The sequence below is a fragment of the Loxodonta africana genome, chromosome 22, assembly GCF_030014295.1.
Source record: "Loxodonta africana isolate mLoxAfr1 chromosome 22, mLoxAfr1.hap2, whole genome shotgun sequence".
Classification (NCBI taxonomy): domain Eukaryota; kingdom Metazoa; phylum Chordata; class Mammalia; order Proboscidea; family Elephantidae; genus Loxodonta; species Loxodonta africana.
In genome coordinates this window covers 74,324,076-74,344,182 of record NC_087363.1, presented here as the reverse complement: position 1 = coordinate 74,344,182, position 20,107 = coordinate 74,324,076, and the positions used below count along the sequence as shown (strand labels likewise).

The 20,107-nt window shown below is 38.8% G+C and overlaps 1 protein-coding gene across 3 annotated transcripts in view; it reads right to left on the bottom strand.

Moving 5' to 3' along the window:
• UBE3C (ubiquitin protein ligase E3C) overlaps positions 1-20,107 on the bottom strand; it is a 210,675-nt gene that overhangs the window by 17,144 nt on the left and 173,424 nt on the right. For 2 of the 3 annotated variants that reach the window (XM_064275135.1, XM_064275138.1), the window contains 3 exons: positions 6,407-6,595; positions 6,247-6,313; positions 80-210 (listed from right to left, as the gene is read on the bottom strand). In XM_064275135.1, the coding sequence (XP_064131205.1) occupies positions 80-210; positions 6,247-6,313; positions 6,407-6,595 (387 nt within the window). The remainder of the gene's footprint in view (positions 1-79; positions 211-6,246; positions 6,314-6,406; positions 6,596-20,107) is intronic. The other variant, XM_064275137.1, reaches the window with a different exon arrangement.

Below are 20,107 nucleotides of genomic sequence, written 5' to 3'. Positions count from 1 at the left end.
ATTTAAGGAATGAAGGGACATGATGTCTGCAACTTACTTTCAATTTGTTTTTAAAGGAAGTGGCATGCAAGTTGTATACCTTAAATCCCAAGAGAGGGGGTCGAGAGCAACTTGTTACAAACTTCAGCAGCTTGCGCTTTTCTGCATCAGTGAAGCCTTCTACAACTCTCCAAAAGATTTTAATCACAGGGTGGTCTGCAGAATAGCCTCCTACGGTACAATGAACAATAGTTTATTAAAAACAAGCTAACTGTAAAAGCAGAATTCTCCTAAACGCACTAGAACAACTAACTTAGAAGAGGGTCTCATTCACATTTTTCATGCCTGTCACAGTGACGGAGGGCAGCTCATGGCAGAAAGCCAATTGTATACCCCCTACCCCCCGATACCATGGGTGAAGTACAAGAGGCAGAAACTAATGAAGGATCAAAGTAGACCAAGGCCAGAATAAGGAACAGCACGTAGCTACGAGATGAACACTGGCAGCAAAAGACACTGCTACGCACGGTTCTTAATCTAGCTAAGTGCTCCCTAAGACTAAAATAATTGCTATGTATTGTCCCCTCACTGTTAATACACCACGGAAATAACATCAATAAAAAAACCTTAAGTGCATTAATTGGCACCAAAATGAGTATGATAATATTTTAAATCTATTTACTGGAACAGATAAAATCATTAAAGGTATAAGCTTTCAGCACAGATAGGGTAATGCAAACAACCCAAGACAATTTCTTGGCAAAGGAAAGGTTAGACTGATTTCATTTTTTAAACTTATGACTTGATAGTGGGGACAGTGTGACCTTAGGTGTTATGTGCCTTTACATAAAGATTAGAGTACAAATTTAGAGCAATACAAATGAATTACTGAAAGGGGAGATGTATACATACACACATAAACATACACACATGTAAACGATTTTAGCAAATTTACAGTTGGACAGACATCACCACAGTCAAGTTTGAGAACACTGACCCGCTTTTACAGATGTTTCATATAAACAGAATTACATAATATGGAGTTCCTTTGCATCTGGCTTCTTCCACTTCCCAGAATATATATATATTTTAATAATTTTTATTGTGCTTTAAGTTTACAAATCAAGTCAGTCTGTCACACATAAGCCTATATACACCTTACTCCATACTCCCACTTACTCTCCCCCTAATGAGTCAGCTCGCTCCCTCCTTCCAGACTCTGCTTTCGTGACGATTTTGCCAGTTTCTAACCCGCTCTACCCTCCTATCTCCCCTCCAGACAGGAGATGCCAACACAGTCTCAAGTGTCCACCTGATACAAGTAGCTCACTCTTCAACAGCTTCTCTCTCCTACCCATTGTCCAGTCCCTTCCACGTCTGCTGAGTTGTCTTCGGGGATGGGTCCTGTCCTGGGCCAAAAGAAGGTTTGGGGACCATGACCGCCAGGATTCCTCTAGTCTCAGTCAGACCATTAAGTCTGGTCTTTTGATGAGAATTTGGGGTCTGCATCCCACTGATCTCCTGCTCCCTCAGGGGTTCTCTATTGTGCTCCCTGTCAGGGCAGTCATCGATTGTGGCCGGGCACCATCTAGTTCTTCTGGTCTCAGGATGATGTAAGTCTCTGGTTCATGTGGCCCTTTCTGTCTCTTGGGCTCATAGTTATCGTGTGACCTTGGTGTTCTTCATTCTCCTTTGATCCAGGTGGGTTGAGACCAATTGATGCATCTTAGATGGTCGCTTGTTAGCATTTAAGACCCCAGACACCACATTTCAAAGTGGGATGCAGAATGTTTTCATAATAGAATTGTTTTGCCAATTGACTTAGAAGTCCCCTTAAGCCATAGTCCCCAAACCCCCACCCTTGCTCCGCTGACCTTTGAAGCATTCAGTTTATTCTGGAAACTTCTTTGCTTTTGGTCCAGTCCAGTTGAGCTGACCTTCTGTGTATTGAGTATTGTCCTTCCCTTCACCTAAAGTAGTTCTTATCTACTAACTAATCAGTAAATAACCCTCTCCACCCTCCCTCCCTCCCCTCCTTGTAACCACAAAAGTATGTGTTCTTCTCAGTTTATACTATTTCTCAAAATCTTATAATAGTGGTCTTATACAATATTTGTCCTTTTGCCTCTGACTAATTTCACTCAGCATAATGCCTTCCAGGTTCCTCCATGCTATGAAATGTCACTTTATCGATGCGTAGTATTCCATTGTGTGAATATACCATAATTTATTTAACCATTCATCCATTGATGGACACCTTGGTTGCTTCCAGCTTTTTGCTATTGTAAACAGAGCTGCAATAAACATGGGTGTGCATATATCTGTTCGTGTAAAGGCTCTTATTTCTCTAGGGTATATTCCGAGGAGTGGGATTTCTGGGTTGTATGGTAGTTCTAACTTTTTAAGAAAACGCCAGATAGATTTCCAAAGTGGTTGTACCATTTTACATTCCCACCAGCAGTGTATAAGAGTTCCAATCTCTCCGCAGCCTCTCCAACATTTATTATTTTGTGTTTTTTGGATTAATGCCAGCCTTGTTGGAGTGAGATGGGATCTCATCGTAGTTTTAATTTGCATTCCTCTAATGGCTAATGATCGAGAGCATTTTCTCATGTACCTGTTAGCTGCCTGAATATCTTCTTTTGTGAAGTGCGTGTTCATCTCCTTTGCCCACTTCTTGATTGGATTGTTTGTCTTTTTGTGGTTGAGTTTTAACAGAATCATATAGATTTTAGAGATCAGGCGCTGATCCGAGATGTCATAGCTGAAAATTCTTTCCCAGTCTGTAGGTGGTCTTTTTACTCTTTTGGTGAAGTCTTTAGATGAGCATAGGTGTTGGATTTTTAGGAGCTCCCAATTATCTGGTTTCTCTTCATCATTTTTGGTAACGTTTTGTATTCTGTTTATGCCTTGTATTACGGCTCCTAACATTGTCCTTATTTTTTCTTCCATGATCTTTATTGTTTTAGTCTTTATGTTTAGGTCTTTGATCCACTTGGAGTTAGTTTTTGTGCATGGTGTGAGGTATGGGTCCTGTTCCATTTTTGTGCAAATGGATATCCAGTTATGCCAGCACCATTTGTTAAAAAGACTATCTTTTCCCCAATTAACTGACACTGGGCCTTTGTCAAATGTCAGCTGCTCATATGTGGATGGATTTATATCTAGGTTCTCAATTCTGTTCCATTGGTCTATGTGCCTGTTGTTGTACCAGTACCAGGCTGTTTTGACTACTGTGGCTGTATCATATGTTCTAAAATCAGGTAGAATGAAGCCTCCCACTTTGTCCTTCTTTTTCAGTAATGCTAAACTTATCCAGGGCTTCTTTTCCTTCCATATGAAGTTGGTGATTTGTTTCTCCATCACATTAAAAAATGTCATTGGGATTTGGATCGGAAGTGCATTGTATGCATAGATGGCTTTTGGTAGAAGAGACATTTTTACTCTGTTAAGTCTTCCTATCCATGAGCAAGGTATGTTTTTCCACTTATGTAGGTCCTTTTTAGTTTCTTGCACTAGTACTTCATAGTTTTTTTTTGTATAGGTCTTTTACATCTTTGGCAGGATTTATTCCTAAGTATTTTATCTTCTTGGGGGTACTGTGAATGGTATTGATTTGGTGATTTCCTCTTTGATGCTCTTTTTGTTGATGTAGAGGAATCCAAGTGATTTTTGTATGTTTATCTTATAACCTGAGACTCTGCCAAACTCTTCTATTAGTTTCAGTAGTTTTCTGGAGGATTCCTTAGGGTTTTCTGTGTGTAAGATCATGTCATCTGCAAATAGAGATAATTTTACTTCCTCCTTGCCAATCTGGAAGCCCTTTATTTCTTTGTCTAGCCTAATTGCTCTGGCTAGGACCTTCAGCACAATTCTGAATCAGAGTGGTGATAAAGCACTTCCCATAAAGTTTTTGTATTAACAGTTCATTCCTTTCAATTGCTGAAGAGTATTCCACTGCATGGATGTACCACATATTTGGCTTACTCAGTCACCAGTTGATGGGTATTTCGACTGTTTTCAGTTGTTGGCTATTATGAATAATGTTTCCATGAAGGTTTGCATGCATGTTTTTGTGTGAACATATGTTGTCATTTCTCTTTGGTACACTCCTAGGGGTGGTACTGCTGGCAAGTTTATGCTTAATTTTTTAAATAAGTAGTGGCTCTACCATTTTACATTCCCTCTAGTCATGAGAGTTCCATTTTCTCCACATCCTCCCTCCCACTTAGTATTGTTCACTTTTTGATTACAGCCATTCTAGTGGATGTGCAGTGGTATCTCATTTGGATTTAATTTACATTTCCCTAAGGACTAATGGTGTTGAGCATCTCTTCATGCTCTTATTGGCCTACTGGCCATTCAATACTTTCTTTAGTTAAAAAGCCTTTTGTTTTACCCATTTTTTAAAAATTGAATTGTTTATATATGTAACAATTTATATATTTTGGACACAAATGCATTATCAGATATGTAATTTAAAAATATTTTCTCACAATCTGTGGCTTGTCTCTTCATTTTCTTAACGGTGTCTTTTGATGCACAAAAGCTTTTAATTTTTTTCCTAACCAGAAAGAAATCTTTTTTAATTTTTTTGAGCCCTGGTGGCACAGTAGTTAAGCATTCAGCTGCTTATCCAAAGGTCAGTAGTTCAAACCACCAGCCAGCCACTCCTTGGAAACCCTATGGGACAGTTCTACTTCGTCCTATAGGGTTGCTGTAAGTTGGAATTGACTTGATGGCAATGGTTTTTGGTTTTAAGGATAATTTATTATTATTTTTCATTGTTGTTGAGAACGCACACAGCAAAAACACACACCAGTTCAAGTCTCTGCACGTACAACTCAGGGACGCTGACTACGTTCTTGGAGCCATCCAATGATTCTCGTCCTCCTTTTCTGAGTTGTTTCTCCCCTATTAACAAAAACTTACTGCCCTCTAAGGCTCCTATCTAAACTTTCAGGTTGCTGTTGTCAGTTTGATCATATATAGATTAGTTCTGAAATGAGCAGAATGCTCAAGGCAAACATTCTTTACCAATTAAGCTAAACTACTGTTTGGTTTTAATAAGACTATTTCCCCCCTTTTGATCAAGAGTCTTCTACAGACTCTTTGATCAAAATGTTCAGTAATGGTAGTCAGGCACCATCATGGCAAGAGGGAGCAGCTGTTCATGGAGGCGGTTAGCCGCACATTCCACGCCTTCCTCCTATTCCTGACTCTCCTTCTTCCTCCGTTGCTCCAGGCGAATAGGGACTAATTGTGCCCTCAATGGCTGCATGCAAGCTTTTAAGACCACAAGCACTATACAACGAACTAGGAGGTGGAACCGAAGGACTAAAGATATTTTAGGTCAGTTAACTGGGATGTGCTAGGAAACGATGAACCTAAACCTTCTAAGCCAAGGAAATCCCATGAGGTATTTGGTTGTACATAGCAGCATCAGCAACAACTCTTTTTTTTGTCTTCGTTGTTAACATACCACACAACTTTTGCCAATTCAACTTTTTACGGGTGTATAACTTATTGATAACAATTACATTAACAGCTGTGTAACAGCTGTGTAATCTTACCCTTAATCAATGAGATTTTTCCATCACTGTAATCCGAATCTCGGGACTCCATATAGTTGCTTTTTGGAGAGAGGATATGTATTCTGGCTATTTTTTGCCACATCTATGGCTTGCTTTTTCAGTTTTTTCTTTTATTGTTAATGTCTTTTCCCTAGCACTTTTTTTTCTTTTTGTTCTGTTGTTGTTGTTTTGCTAACATTGTTTTTAGCAAAAAACAACAGTGAAAGACTAGAAGCAGCCAAATGTCTATTAGCAGAGACTTGTTAAATGAAATATGGTACCAGGCATCAGTGTAGAAATATAAGAACATGCTTTATATACTGATATTGAAAGATCTCTAAGATATATTATAAAAAGAAAAAAACAAAACATAAGACGTAGAAGAGTGTGTAAAAACGGCAAAAATAAGAATTTAATTTGTATTTTCTTATAAATACATAAAGACATTCTAGAAAGTTATATAAGGAACTAAAAATAGTGGTTATTTATGGCAGAGATGAGATAGTTAGGAATGGGGCAAACAGGAAATATCACATCATACATTCTGATTTTTTAACCATGTAAAGGAATTACCCACACAAAAAATTAAATAAAAATTATTTTGGAACTACAGTCATTTGCAGTATTTTCAGGAGTAAATAAGCAGTTGGAGTCAGACTCAATGGCAACCGACGGCAACAAAGAGAGAACATACCTGAATAGTTCGTGAAGGATTTTAAGTCCTCTAGACTTATGGGAACTTGTGCACCAGAAATTAACACCTGGAAAAATGAAGTTCAAATCATAAAATTTGAAGTAGATTTTAATTAAGCAAGTTTTTTTGTTTTGTGAAAAAATGTCAGTAAGTATTATACCTGAATTTCTTGCTGATCAAACATCCGGAGCCATTCAAGATTAACAACATTGGCCAGACCCTGTCTGAAAGCCAGACAATGCTGGCGAATTTGTTTGTTTAGTCTGTAGTCCGCTACGAGATGGATATATGCAATTCGGTTAGCACTTGTGACAGGAATATCTTTCCCACCAAATTTTAGTTCAACTACCTGTGAATATCAAAAAAAAAAAAGGGAGGATTTCAAAATTCTCAAATGTATGATGATGTGTAAAACAAAAGCAAGAAACAAGTATTTCAAGGAAACATGACTGAGCTTCTTTGTAAACAAAAATCTATGTAAAAAGTGGTACTACTAGTACACACATACCACAATATAGATTAAATTTAAAGAAGTACCTCTAATGGGGCTCACCAAAGTCTGACACTTTATTCTAATTTTAAGACCATTACACACCCCTGCTTTCTCCAAAGTACTAACGAATGATACAGCAATGTAAACCTGGCAATTTCCTTTACAAAAGTGACAAACCACAAAAAGCAAAGATGAGAACCAAATGATCAAAGTAAGTCAGAAAAGAATAAAGTGATTCATTTTGGAGAAAATACAACTTAAGGAATTAAAATGATTACTCATATTTGTAGGTAAAAAACAGTATATATTTATCGTTGTATTTCTATATTGTTATCGCTACTGTAAAGTTCTTTAAATATAATTTAAAGAATAGTGATGATAATTCTAGATAACTGATCAGCCAATTTCTTATGTGTGTTAACAGAGTTAGAAAAAACAAGTTTTTATCATTACATCACCACACCCACAAAATCTGCCCGTATGGTATAGGGATGGAGTCCCTGGGTGGGCTAAATGGCTAATGCACTTGGCTGCTAACCAGAAGGTTGGAGGTTTGAGTTTACTCAGAGGGGCCTCAGAAGAAAGGCCTGGCAATCTACTTCCAAAAAAATCAGTCACTGGAAACCTTATGGAGCACAGCTCTGGTTAAGGACAGGGACCAGCAAGCTCCTCCGCAAAGGGCCAGAGAGCACGTACTGGCTTTGTGGGTCATACTGACAACCTTTAAACATGTGGAGTGCATTCTTTTGTCACTGGTCATTCAAAAATGGGCTACCAGGTTGAACCTGCTGGGCTAAACTCTGCTGTGTAATACATCCCCTGGCCTATCTATCAGGGTAGTAATAACGGGTAACATTTATGGAGTGCTTACTTTAAGAGAGGCAGTTTTAAGCTCTTTACATACATCATCTCATTTAATCATCTTAACCATATGATGTATATTCTATTACTAGTCCTATTTTACAGACAACTAAGTTGCAGTCAGAAACTAATTATTTTATATAATAAACTACACAAAATTTATTATTGCACACAGATCTATTTTAGTTTCATTGATGTGGCTCTTTCCTTAAAATTTAAGGCATTCTGTCTTTGCATGTTTTGTGTTGGTATGCTATCTTCTAAAAACATTGCTTTAAATATTACAGACCAGAAGACTCACACTTTCCAATTTTAAAACATATTACAAAGCTACAATAATCAAAATAGGGCAGTACTGGTGTAAGGACAGACATATACATCCAAAGCCAAACCTGTTGCGATCAAGTATACAGAAGATACTATTTGTATACTGTTGTTATTAAAAGGTACTGTCAATTCGATTCTGACTCACAGTACCCCTACAGGACAGAGTAGGAGTGCCCCATAGAGTACTGTTGTTGTTATTAGGTACTGTCGATTTGATTCTGACTCACAGTACCCCTACAGGACAGAGTAGGAGTGCCCCACAGAGTACTGTTGTTGTTATTAGGTACTGTCGATTCGATTCCGACTCACAGTACCCCTACAGGACAGAGTAGGAGTGCCCCTCAGAGTACTGCTGTTGTTATTAGGTACTGTCGATTCGATTCTGACTCACAGTACCCCTACAGGACAGAGTAGAAGTGCCCCTCAGAGTACTGTTGTTGTTATTAGGTACTGTCGATTCGATTCCGACTCTCAGTACCCCTACAGGACAGAGTAGGAGTACCCCTCAGAGTACTGTTGTTGTTATTAGGTACTGTCGATTCGATTCCGACTCACAGTACCCCTACAGGACAGAGTAGGAGTGCCCCTCAGAGTACTGTTGTTGTTATTAGGTACTGTCGATTCGATTCCGACTCACAGTACCCCTACAGGACAGAGTAGGAGTGCCCCTCAGAGTACTGTTGTTGTTATTAGGTACTGTCGATTCGATTCCGACTCACAGTACCCTACAGGACAGAGTAGAAGTGCCCCACAGAGTATTGTTGTTGTTATTAGGTACTGTCGATTCGATTCCGACTCACAGTACCCCTCCAGGACAGAGTAGAAGTGCCCCACAGAGTACTGTTGTTGTTATTAGGTACTGTCGATTCGATTCCGACTCACAGTACCCCTCCAGGACAGAGTAGAAGTGCCCCACAGAGTTTCCAAGGCTGTAATCTTCACAGCAGCACAGCACCACATCTTTGTCTCACACAGTGGCTACAGGGTTCCAACCACTGACCTTTAGGTTAGCAGCCGAGTGTTTATTGTGCCACCAGGGCTCCTTAGACATATAGACCAATGGAACAGAATTGAGTCCAGAAAAAAAAAAAAAGAAAAAATTATACATCTATGGTCGACTGATTTTCAGCAAGGGTGCCAAGTCCAATCAATGGGGAAAGAATAGTCTTTTCAACAAATGGTGTTGGGACAACTGATCTCCACATGCAAAAAATGAAGTTGGACTTGTACTTCATGCCATATATGAAAATTAACTCGAAATGGGCCAATGACCTAAATATAAGAACTAAAGCCATAAAACTCCTAGAAGAAAACAGGGCTAAAGCTTCAAAACTTGTTTTTCACAATGGATTCTTAGATATGACACCAAAAGCATGAGCAACAGAAGACAAAATAGATAAACTGGACTTCATCTAAATTAAAAATGTCTCAACAATAAAAAGACAAACAATCCAATCAAGAAATGGGCAGAGTACATGAACAGACACTGGGCCAAAGTGGACATTCTGGGAGCTAACACACAAATGAAAAGATGCTTGTGATCATTACCCATCAGGGAGATGCAAATCGAAACCACAATGAGATTCCATCTCACCCCTGCAAAATGGCACTGATCAAAAAGCCAGAAAACAACAAATGCTGGTGAGGTCGTGGGGAGATGGTTATGATTCGGCAATCCCACTCCTAGGTATATGGTGTATATCCTAGAGATATAAAAGAGCAGTGACACAAATAGACATGTGTACACCCATGTTCACTGCAGCATCATTTACAATTCCACAAAGATGGAAACAACCTAAGTGCCCTTCAATGGATGAATGGATAAACAAACTGTGGTATATAATACAACGGAACAGTACACAACTATAAAGAATAATGAGGACTCTGTGAGACATAACATGCATGAGTTCGGAGGACATTATGCTGAGTGAAATAAGTCAATCACAAAAGGACAAATATTGTATGGTCCCACTTTATAAAAAGTCAAAAACAGGTATACACCCAGAAAGCAATGTTCTTTGATGGTTACCAGGGATGGAGCTGGAAGGAGAGGACATCACTTTCTAGATAGTAGACACTTATTATTTTGATGATGGGAAAGGCAATATCCAACACAGGTAAAGTCTGCGTAACTTGTCAAAGGTAAATGAAGACACTGAGAAGTACGCAAGGGTCAATTTTGGTAAACGTTTTAACACATAATTTTGCAACAGCAATAACAACCAGAAAAAAAATATGTGCGATTACATTGGTAGATATGAACAAATATATGTGTATAGGAAGGCACACGTGAGTGTATGGGTGTGTGTGTGTAGATGTATCTGTAGGCATATACATGTTTGTGTGCAAGGCATATATATCCATATATATAATAAACCAATGGGGGCACAGTTACGGATAGTTCTTAGACATAACCTCGTGGGATTGGTTTACTGGGTTTGAAGGCTTGGGACCATATCTTCATGGGACAACTCAGTCAACTGGCATAACACAGTTCATAAAGAAAATGTTCTACATGGTAGTTTGGTGAGTAGTGACTGAGGTCTTAAAACCTCACCAGTGGCCACCTAAGATACAACTATTGGTCTCTACTTATCTGGAACAAAAGAGAATGAAGGAAACCAAAGACTCAAAGAAGAAACTGGTCCATAGGACTAACAGCCCACATGAACCATAGCCTCATCTAGCCCGAGACCAGAACTAGATGGTACCTGGCTACCACTACCGACCATTCTGACCAGGGGCACAAGACAAGGTCCCAGATAAAAAGGGAGAAAAATGTAGAACAAAACTCAAATTCCTAAAAAGGCCAGACTTGCTGGACTGTTAGAGACTAGAGGAACCCCCAAGGCTATTACCCTAAGATACTCTTTGAACTTGGAACTGAAGTCACTCATGGTGGCTATCCAAATCTATCCAAAATAATAGATTGGCTTATAAGATAAACAATATCACCTGTGAGTGCTGTGCTCCCTTAAATAACCAAGTATATGAGACCAAACAGTCAACATTTACCCTAAAACAAAGATAAGAAGCTAAGGAGGGACAGGAAAGATAGATTAATGGAAACAGAACAAACAGAATGGAAATAATAAGAATGTTGACACATTGTGAAAAAACTTAACCAATGTCATGGAACAATTCGTATAAAAACTCTTAAATGGGAACCTAGTTTGCCATGTAAACTTTCACCTGAAATAATAAAAATACTTAAAAAAATTAAAAACGTTAATCCGCCAAAGAACTTTATTAAGAAAAGAGACAACATATAGAACAGAAAATATTTGGTAACCATATATCTGATAAGGGTTTAACATCTAGAATATATAATCTCCTAAAACTCGCTCAACAACAAAAAGACAACCTAATTGAAAAATGGCAAAGGACTTGAAGAGACATTTCTCCAGAGAAGATATACAAATCATCAGTGAGAACATGAAAAGATGCTAGAAGTCATTAGTCATCAGGCAAAGCCAAAACCACAGTGAGATATCACTTCACATCTACTAGGATGGCTATCATTAGGAAAACAGAAAATAACAAATGCTGACAAGGATGTGGAGAAATTGGAACCCTTGTGTATTGCTGGTGGGAATATAAAATGGTGCAGTCACTGTGGAAAACAATTTGATAGTTCATCAAAAAGTTAAACACAGAATTGCTCTATGAGCCAGCAATTCCATCCCTAGAGACATTTACCCAAAAGAATTGAAGGCAGGAACTCACACAGACACTTATTTACTAATGTTCACAGGAGCATTACTCACAATTGCTAAAAGGTGGAAACAACCCAAATGTTCACCAACAGATGAAAGGATAAGTAAAGTTTACTGTATACATACACTGGAATACTATTCACCCACAAAGAGAAATTAACCTTTCACACACGCACGAACACTGATGGATCCTGAAAACGTGCGGAGTGACGTTAAGTCAGGCACAAAGCGACAACTATGTATGACCCCACTTACATGAAGTATCTAGAACTGGCAAATGCACAGATACACGTTTATTAGTGGTTACCAGGGACTGGTGGGGGTGGCGGAAGAATGGGCAATATTGCTGAAGGGATACCAAGCTTGTTCGGGATGATGAAAAACTTTTGAAAACAATGCCAACGGTTGCACTACATGGTGAATGCAATTAATGTCACTGATTTATACAATTAAAAATGGTTAAGACGGCACTTTTTTTGTTATATGTACTTTACCAGAGTAAAATCATAACAAGAAAAATAATACAGGTCCTCAAAACGCAAATATCTGATTCAGAGCTTCTAAAAGGCTGTCTCTAGGATGGCTGACTTTTCTGGGGGAAACACTGATGCTTCTGGTTGGACAGAGCCACAGTGTCTACAGTTGATGTCCAAGTAATCAGGGTTTCATAGTTTTACGTGAGTAGAAGCATCGTCCTATTTGCGGTGGAGGAGTTTACACAGGTGTCAGAAGGAAGTCGTTAACAGAAGCACTACTAGAGTACTAGTGAGAACAGTACTGAATTAGAAATCAAGAGACCTGGATTTCAGTCCCCTTTATAACTTTAATGCATGGCAATAGGTAAGCCATTTAGTCCCCCTAAACACCTTTATAATGAATTCATTAGTAAAACAGTAAGAGTTGCTTTGCCTATCTTAGAATTGTGATTATATGACTGCAAGAATTCACGTACACAAAACTGACTCCCAAAACACCACAGAGAATTATGAAATTGTAAATGTAATTCGCAAAAGAGTATACTTTTGTAATTCTTTACTAGTTCTTAACATATTCTAATAGTTGGGATTAAAAAACTTGCATTCCTGGGGTTGGAGGAGGGTATTCTCTGCCATGGATAAAGGAGTATAAAATAAACCCAAAACAAATGGACAAAGACATTCAGGTGACCACCTTAGAAATTAAATAATATTATAAAATTGGTTGAATATGCCTATTAAGTACGTTGCAAACTTTAAGAACTATCCCTTTTTGTGTGTGTGTGCATGAGTGTAGGGGGATACGAACAGAGAGATGCTTAGATTCTAGATGAGAAAACTATGTATAACCTCCCTCTGATTTTTTTCCCTGTAGTTTTTTTTAGAGTTTAGGAAAATTACCATTATTTTCCAGGAGTAACAAAGACAATATGACTGCCACTGGGCAGATACAGTTATACTCCAATTTTTTACCACTTTACATAAAGGCTATTTTAAAATGTGACGAAGAGTTTTACTGAAACCCTCAAATGTCTGATGGTTACAAGACAGAACGGACTGCTCTTTCTCATTTTCTAAGTTATATAGCTTTAAGGCTGAATGTTAAATTTGTCAGATTTGCTCCTTTTAGTATTTCACATTTAAAGTGATGATTCAATTATTGTTACACTAATTCACTTTCTTAGTTTTCGAACCATCAAGTCTAAGATTGGGCTTTCAAATCCATCGTCTTCGTGCTGATTAAAGATCCTGCTCATTACCTTAATTCCTTTGCTCGTATTCAGTGACAGTCCATCTGTTAACTAAGCCTCCTGAGGCTAGCTATTATATTTCAATATATAAAATACCATATATGTTGCTTTCTTTAAATGAATTAAAGGCAGGTAATAAATGATGATGTACTTTTGTGATTTGGAAGACAAAGGACAAGTGAAGTGATCAGTTAAAGGAACTTACAAAGCCTCCCAATTACTGTACCTAATCAAACAAAACTGACATTTCTAATAACTTTAAAATGGTTACACTATTTTTAACTAAAAATTCTCTTAGGCTAAACCTAATAAACTATGTATATATAAAAATCATGTCAAAATCTGTGCTAAAATCCAGTTTGGGGATGCATATTTAAAATCTCTTTTAAATACAGCATTACAGTTTTCAAAAAAAGAGCAGTTCATACATTAAAAGTGATCTGCTCTGCAGCTGCTGAACGGTCTACATCTTTGTAGCACTTTAGAATTCACAAAGCCCTTGTATTACATTTCCTACCTTACGGTCTCTACTTACATTCGTTTATTTAATCCTAATGACAATTTAGATCCATTCTGAAGAGTAGGAAGGTGTAACATGTTATACGGCTTGTCCAAGGTCACAACACAGCAAAACTTGGCAAAGCAGCCAAATTCGGATTTTAATCCAGGTTTCTGGACTCAATTTCAATGCTTTTGTACATAAGAGATAATTATTTACGGATCCATCTTAAACCCGTGGCATTCTCCTCAAGGAAGATGTGTGAATGTCTGTAAATTAGCATCTAAAATTTCATGTTCATTTTAAAACAGACAAATAAGCAGCCATACTAATTACAATGAAAAGAACAGACTTGAGAGCAATGGTATTATTTTAAAAGAAAAGGTTAATTAACATAATGTGCCAAAGTAATGAAGTCTTCACATATTACGAATCTTTAAATCATGGATTTTATAAATTTAAACCTGTATAGAAGGCTACCTACTTATATTTACTTCTACAGAAATTCATAAGAGCTTTCCCCCAAATTAGGTGCTTTACAAGTGACTCTCTTAATTTTTATAATTAGACTCCTTAATGTAACTATTCTTAAGCATTATCATCCACAATCTCTTTATTCAGATGAAATTTCCATGAGTAATTGGAACATCTAAACGTCACTTTTGCTTTTAACAGAGTCCAGCATCATCAGTGGAGCACCTGCATAGTGACACGTCGCTATTACCATCTATTTCAGATGGAAGAATGGGAAACGCTCCCATTAACAACGGCCTTCAACAGACAGCTCATTATAAAACTGCCTGCCCTAAAGCTTTTATTTTTAAATAATGCCGCTAGATGGTGCAAGGCAACAGTAACACGTCTCCTTCACCATCTGTAATTCGAAAACTCCCTTATGGTAATAACAAACCTCACGGTTAAAAAACATTTGAGGTTTTCAGAGCTGAAAGGTCAGCACTATGGTATGGAAGAGGCTGAAACAAAAGCAAGTAAGTTGCAACCAAATAAAATAGGGTGCTGTATTTCTCTTTGCCCTGGTGACTCAATGGTTATGTGCTCCACTGCTAACCAAAGGCTGGGGCTTTGAACCCCCCCAGCAGCTCCACGGGAGAAAGATCTGGCAATCTGCTCCTGTAAAGATTACAGCCCAGAAGACCCTATGGGGAAGTTCTACTCTGTCACACGGGGCTGCTGTGAATAGAAAACTGACTCAACAGGACCTAACAACCACAATATTTTATTTTACAGTCTTGACGCCAGTCCTCAGGAACGACTAGCCCAGTACCCAGTGCCGTGGAGTCGACTACCAAACAGTAGGAAGAAGCTGAAGGCCTTACTTCATCTGTTCCTACCAAGGATTTATTTCACACCCCGATACTTTAGTGATTAAGGAATTCCTGGGTTTTAAAAAATAATTTCTGAAATAGGTACCTGTGAAGAATAAGATTAAAAAAAAAAAAAAATAGAGACTAAAAATTCAAGTTCCAAAAACAGGATCACTGAAACTTTCAGAAGTATAGGCACTAGAATGTATACATTTTTGTATGTGCTTTTTATTTTAGCTTCTGAGGACATTACTGTGATGTACAAAGTACCCAGCAGCTCTGCGGTCTAGGGAGAAGGTCAGTGAAGACACTAAATTTCCCAGGGAACCCTCAGCATTGAAGCACAGCACTGTAATTACAATGACTAGTGATGACCTTGAGTCAAGAAGAAACAGGTAAATTACGTTCATTGGGCTCTCTTTTTAAATGGAAAGAAAATGTGTAACATTTTCCAGAAGATTTTCTTAAAATACTTACAATAAAAAGTTTCCTTTGTAAGTTATTGAAACAAAAGGTCATTCTCTAACGATGTTACATAAAAGAGAAGTTACTGTGACAGGCGGCAAACAGGAAGCCTTCCAAGAACATATACAAACTCTTCCAGAGTAACTGAACCTTTCTCTCATCTGGATAAGCAAACGTCTAACATGTACGTAACTGGACAGAAGGCTGGTTATCAGTCTGGTTTACACGTTTCCGCATACACTTCCATATTGAAGTTATCAAAAAGAAATCTTAAAGTTAACAATAATTTAGAAAGCAATTAATCTTAGTGGTCTCCTTTACTGTGGTGAAACACATACCACAAAACGTGTCATTTCAACCGTTTTTACGTGCACAGTTCAGTGACATCACGTGCTCCATGTGGCGCAACCATCGCCCGTACCCGTTCCCAGTTTCCCTCCACCACCCTGACAGAAGGCCACTGCCCCGCCTGGCCCAGCCCCGGTGACCGCCGGCAAACGCTGGTCTCTTCGCATTCGTCTACTCTGGGAATTTCATCTAAGCGGGATCAAACGGCATCTGCTCTTAGGTGGAGTTGTAACTCATCTCCCACTCTGATTTGAGAACTATTTTGTTCTCAGTTATACTGAAGTATACATACAATTCACGGACACCGGGGCGGCCTAGTGGCGAGGTGCTAGGGCTGCTCCCCAAGAGGTCGGCAGCTCGAATCCGCCAGGCGCTCCCTGGGAACTCTATGGGGCAGTTCCACTGTCCTACAGGGTCGCTAGGAGTCGGAATCGACTGATCGCAGTGGGTTTGGCTTGGTTTTATACCATTCACCACAATCAAGATAACGCCCCAGATTAAGAACGTCCAATTCACGGACAACTTGTACTTAAGAACGGACTGCCATAAAGCCTATTACATTAAAATTTTGAGTTAAATACAACGGTTTGTAAGGACGAGCACACGCACCACTTTGTGACGCTCATGAAAACGCTGCGTGGCTTCAGCGGTTCAGCGGCCAAGGAAGGAGAAGGCCCTCCACCATCTCAAGTAGGGTCACCTTGCCGTGAACACTGTGTTGAGTGTGTAGCTTTGTACTGGATATATATTTTCCTTTAATCATGATCTTTCTCCTATCTATACTGTTTCCTTAATTTTTTTTTTTTTTTACAATAGTGTATACCTATACCCATACACACACCAATTCTCTCTTCAGTACAGTATCACATGTAGTAACTTTTATTACTATTATGTTTAAGATGTTTTAGTGAATTGGAAGAGTTTAAGTGTGTTTATATGCACAGAAAGGTAAAATATATACTATATACTAAGCAAACATTTGATGCTAAATAAGAACTATATGTATCTATTCTGACTTACCTACAGTCATGGATTGAATTGTGTCCCCCAAAATATTTGTCAACTTGTTAGGCTATGATTCCCAGTATTGTGTGGTTGTCCTACATTTTGTGATTTTTCTGTGTTATAAGTCATAATCTCTGCCTGTGGTCAAAGAGGACTAGGGTGAGACATAACACCCTTGCTCAGGTCACATCCCTGATCCAACGTAAAGGGAGCTTCCCTGGGGTGTGGCCTATACTACCTTTTATCTTGCAAGAGATGAAAGGGAAGCAAGCAGAGAGTTAGGGATCTATACCACCAAGAATGAAGAGCAGAAGTGCACGCCCTTTGGACCCAGGGTCTGTGCACTGAGAAGCTCCTCGACCAGGGGAAGATTGATGACAAGTACCTTCCTCCAGAGCTGACAAGAGAAAACCTTCCTCTGGAGGTGATGCCCTGAATTTGGACTCTGTAACCTACCAGCCTGTGAGAGAATAAATTTCTCTTTGTTAAAGCCATCCATCACTTGTGGTATTTCTGTTATAGCAACACTAGATAACCAGGACACCTACAAATTTGACTTAAGGAGTTAAGAATGGATCTCGTTTGTAGCCTGGGGACTGCCTATATACAACAGCTCCATCATCCTAAGATTCTTTGTGCCCTTCTGCAATGGATTCGCACCCCTGACCTCTGGCCCCTGCAGACACTGATCTGATTTACACCCATATAGTTTTGTCCTTTGTAAATGTGACATAAATAGAATAATACGTGATACCTTTTTTACTTCTTTCACTAAGGATAATGTTTTCAGATTCATCTATGTTCTTGTGTGTATTAACATTTTATTCCTTTTTATTGCCAAGTAATAGTCCACTGTACGGATGTACCACTTTTTGTTTTCCATTCACTGGGTGATAGACATTTGGGTTGTTCCCAGTTTGGGGCTACTAAGAAAAATCCTTCTATGAGCACTGGAAGAGCTGTTTTTGATTGCTAGTGAACAACCCAAAGGCTATAAATGATCAGAAGTCACTTCCAGCTCACAGCAAACCTATGCACAACAGAACAAAACGCTGCCCGGTCCTGCACTATCCTCACAATCATTGCCATGTTTGAGCCCACTGTTACAGCCACTGTGTCAGTCCATCCCGTCGAGAGTCTTCCTTTTTTTTGCTGACGCTCCACCTTCCCAAGCATGATGCTGTTCTCCAGGGACTGGTCCCTCCTGAAAACAGGTCCAAAGTACGTGAGACAAAGTCTTACTGTTCTCACTTCTAAGGAGCATTCTGGCTGTATGTCTTTCAAGACTGATTTGTTCATTCTTCTGGCAGTGCACGGTATATTCAAAATTCTTCACCAACACCATAATTCAAATGCATCAATCCTTCTAAGGTGTTTGAAAATACCACGACTTGGGTCGGGTGCACCTCAGACCTCAAACTGACGTCTTTGCTTTTCAATACTTTAAAGAGGTCTTTTGCAGCTGATCTGCCCAATGCCAACGTGTCATTTGATTTTTTGACTGCTGCTTCCATGGGCGGTGATTGTGGTTCTAAGTAAAATGAAATCCTTAACAACTTCAGTCTTTCTCCATTTATTATGTTGCTTACTGGTCCAGTTGTGAGGATTTTAGTTTTCCTTATGTTGAGATGTAATCCATACTGAAGGCTGTGGTCTTTGACCTTCATCAGTAAGCGCTTCAAGACTTCAGTGCTTTCAACAAGCAAGGTTCATCATCACAGGTTGTTAACGAGTCTTCCAACAATCCTGATGCCACATTCTTCTTCATACAGCCCAGCTTCTTGGATTATTTACTCAGCATACAGATTTTCAGTAGGTATGGTGAAAAGATACAATCCTGATGCACACCTTTCCCGATTTTGAATCGTGCAGTATCCCCTTGTTCTGTTCGAACGACTGCCTCTTGGTCTATGCACAGGTTCTGCATGACCACAATTAAGTGTTCTGGAATTCCCATGCTTCACAATGTTATCCGTAATTTGTTATGATCCACATAGTTGAATGTGTTTGCATAGTCAATTAAACACAAGTAAACATCTTTCTGGTATTCTCTGCTTTCAGTCAGGATCCATTTGAGGTCAGCAAAGATATCCCTCATCCCACGTCCTCTTCTGAATCTGGCTTGAATTTCTGGCAGTTCCCTGTCCATGAACTGCTGTAACCACTTCTGAATTATCTTCAGCAAAATTTTACCTGTGTGTGGTATTAATGATATTGTTTGATAACTTCTGTATTCTGCTGGATTACCTTTCTTTGGAATGGGCACAAATACGGATCTCTTCCAGTCGGCTGGCCAGGTAGCTGTCCTCCAACTTTCTTGGCACAGACTAGTGAGCACTTCCAGCCCTGCTTCCCTTTCTTGAGACACATCAATTGGTATTCCATCAATTCCTGAAGTCTTGTTTTTCAACAATGCCTTGAGTACAGATTGGACTTCTTCCTTCAACACCAACAGTTCTTGGTCATATGCCATCTCCTGAAATGGTTGAATGTTGACCAATTCTTTTTGGTACAGTGACTCTGTGTATTCCTTCCATCTTCTTTTGATGCATGCTGTGTCGTTCAATATTTTTCAGCCTTTTCTATGCTCTGAAATATCTTTAGTAGTGGTGGTATTAACTCTTTGGACATTTGGTAGAACTCTCCAGTGAAGCGGTCCAGGCCAGGGCTTTTTTTTTGTTGTTGTTGTTGGGCATTTTTAAATGACCTTTTCAGTCTCTTCTTTTGTTATGGGTTTCTTTAGCTGTTCTACCTGTGTTTGTTTTAGTTTAGGTAGTGTGTTTTTAGAAATTCACCCATTTCTTCTAGGTTTTCAAATTTGTTAGAGTATAATCTTTCATAGTAATCTGATATGATTCTTTTAATTTTCGTTGGGTTTGTTGTGATATTGCCCATCTCATTTCTTATTAGGGTTATTTGTTTCCTCTCCTGTTTTTCTTTTCAGTTTGGCCAGTGGTTTATCGGTTTTGTTAATTTTTTCAAAGCACCAGCTTTTGGTCTTGTTAACTCTTTCATTTGTTTTTCTGTTCTCTATTTCATTTCATTCTGCTTTAATTTTTATTATTTGCTTTCTCTTGGTGCCTGAGGGTTTCTTTT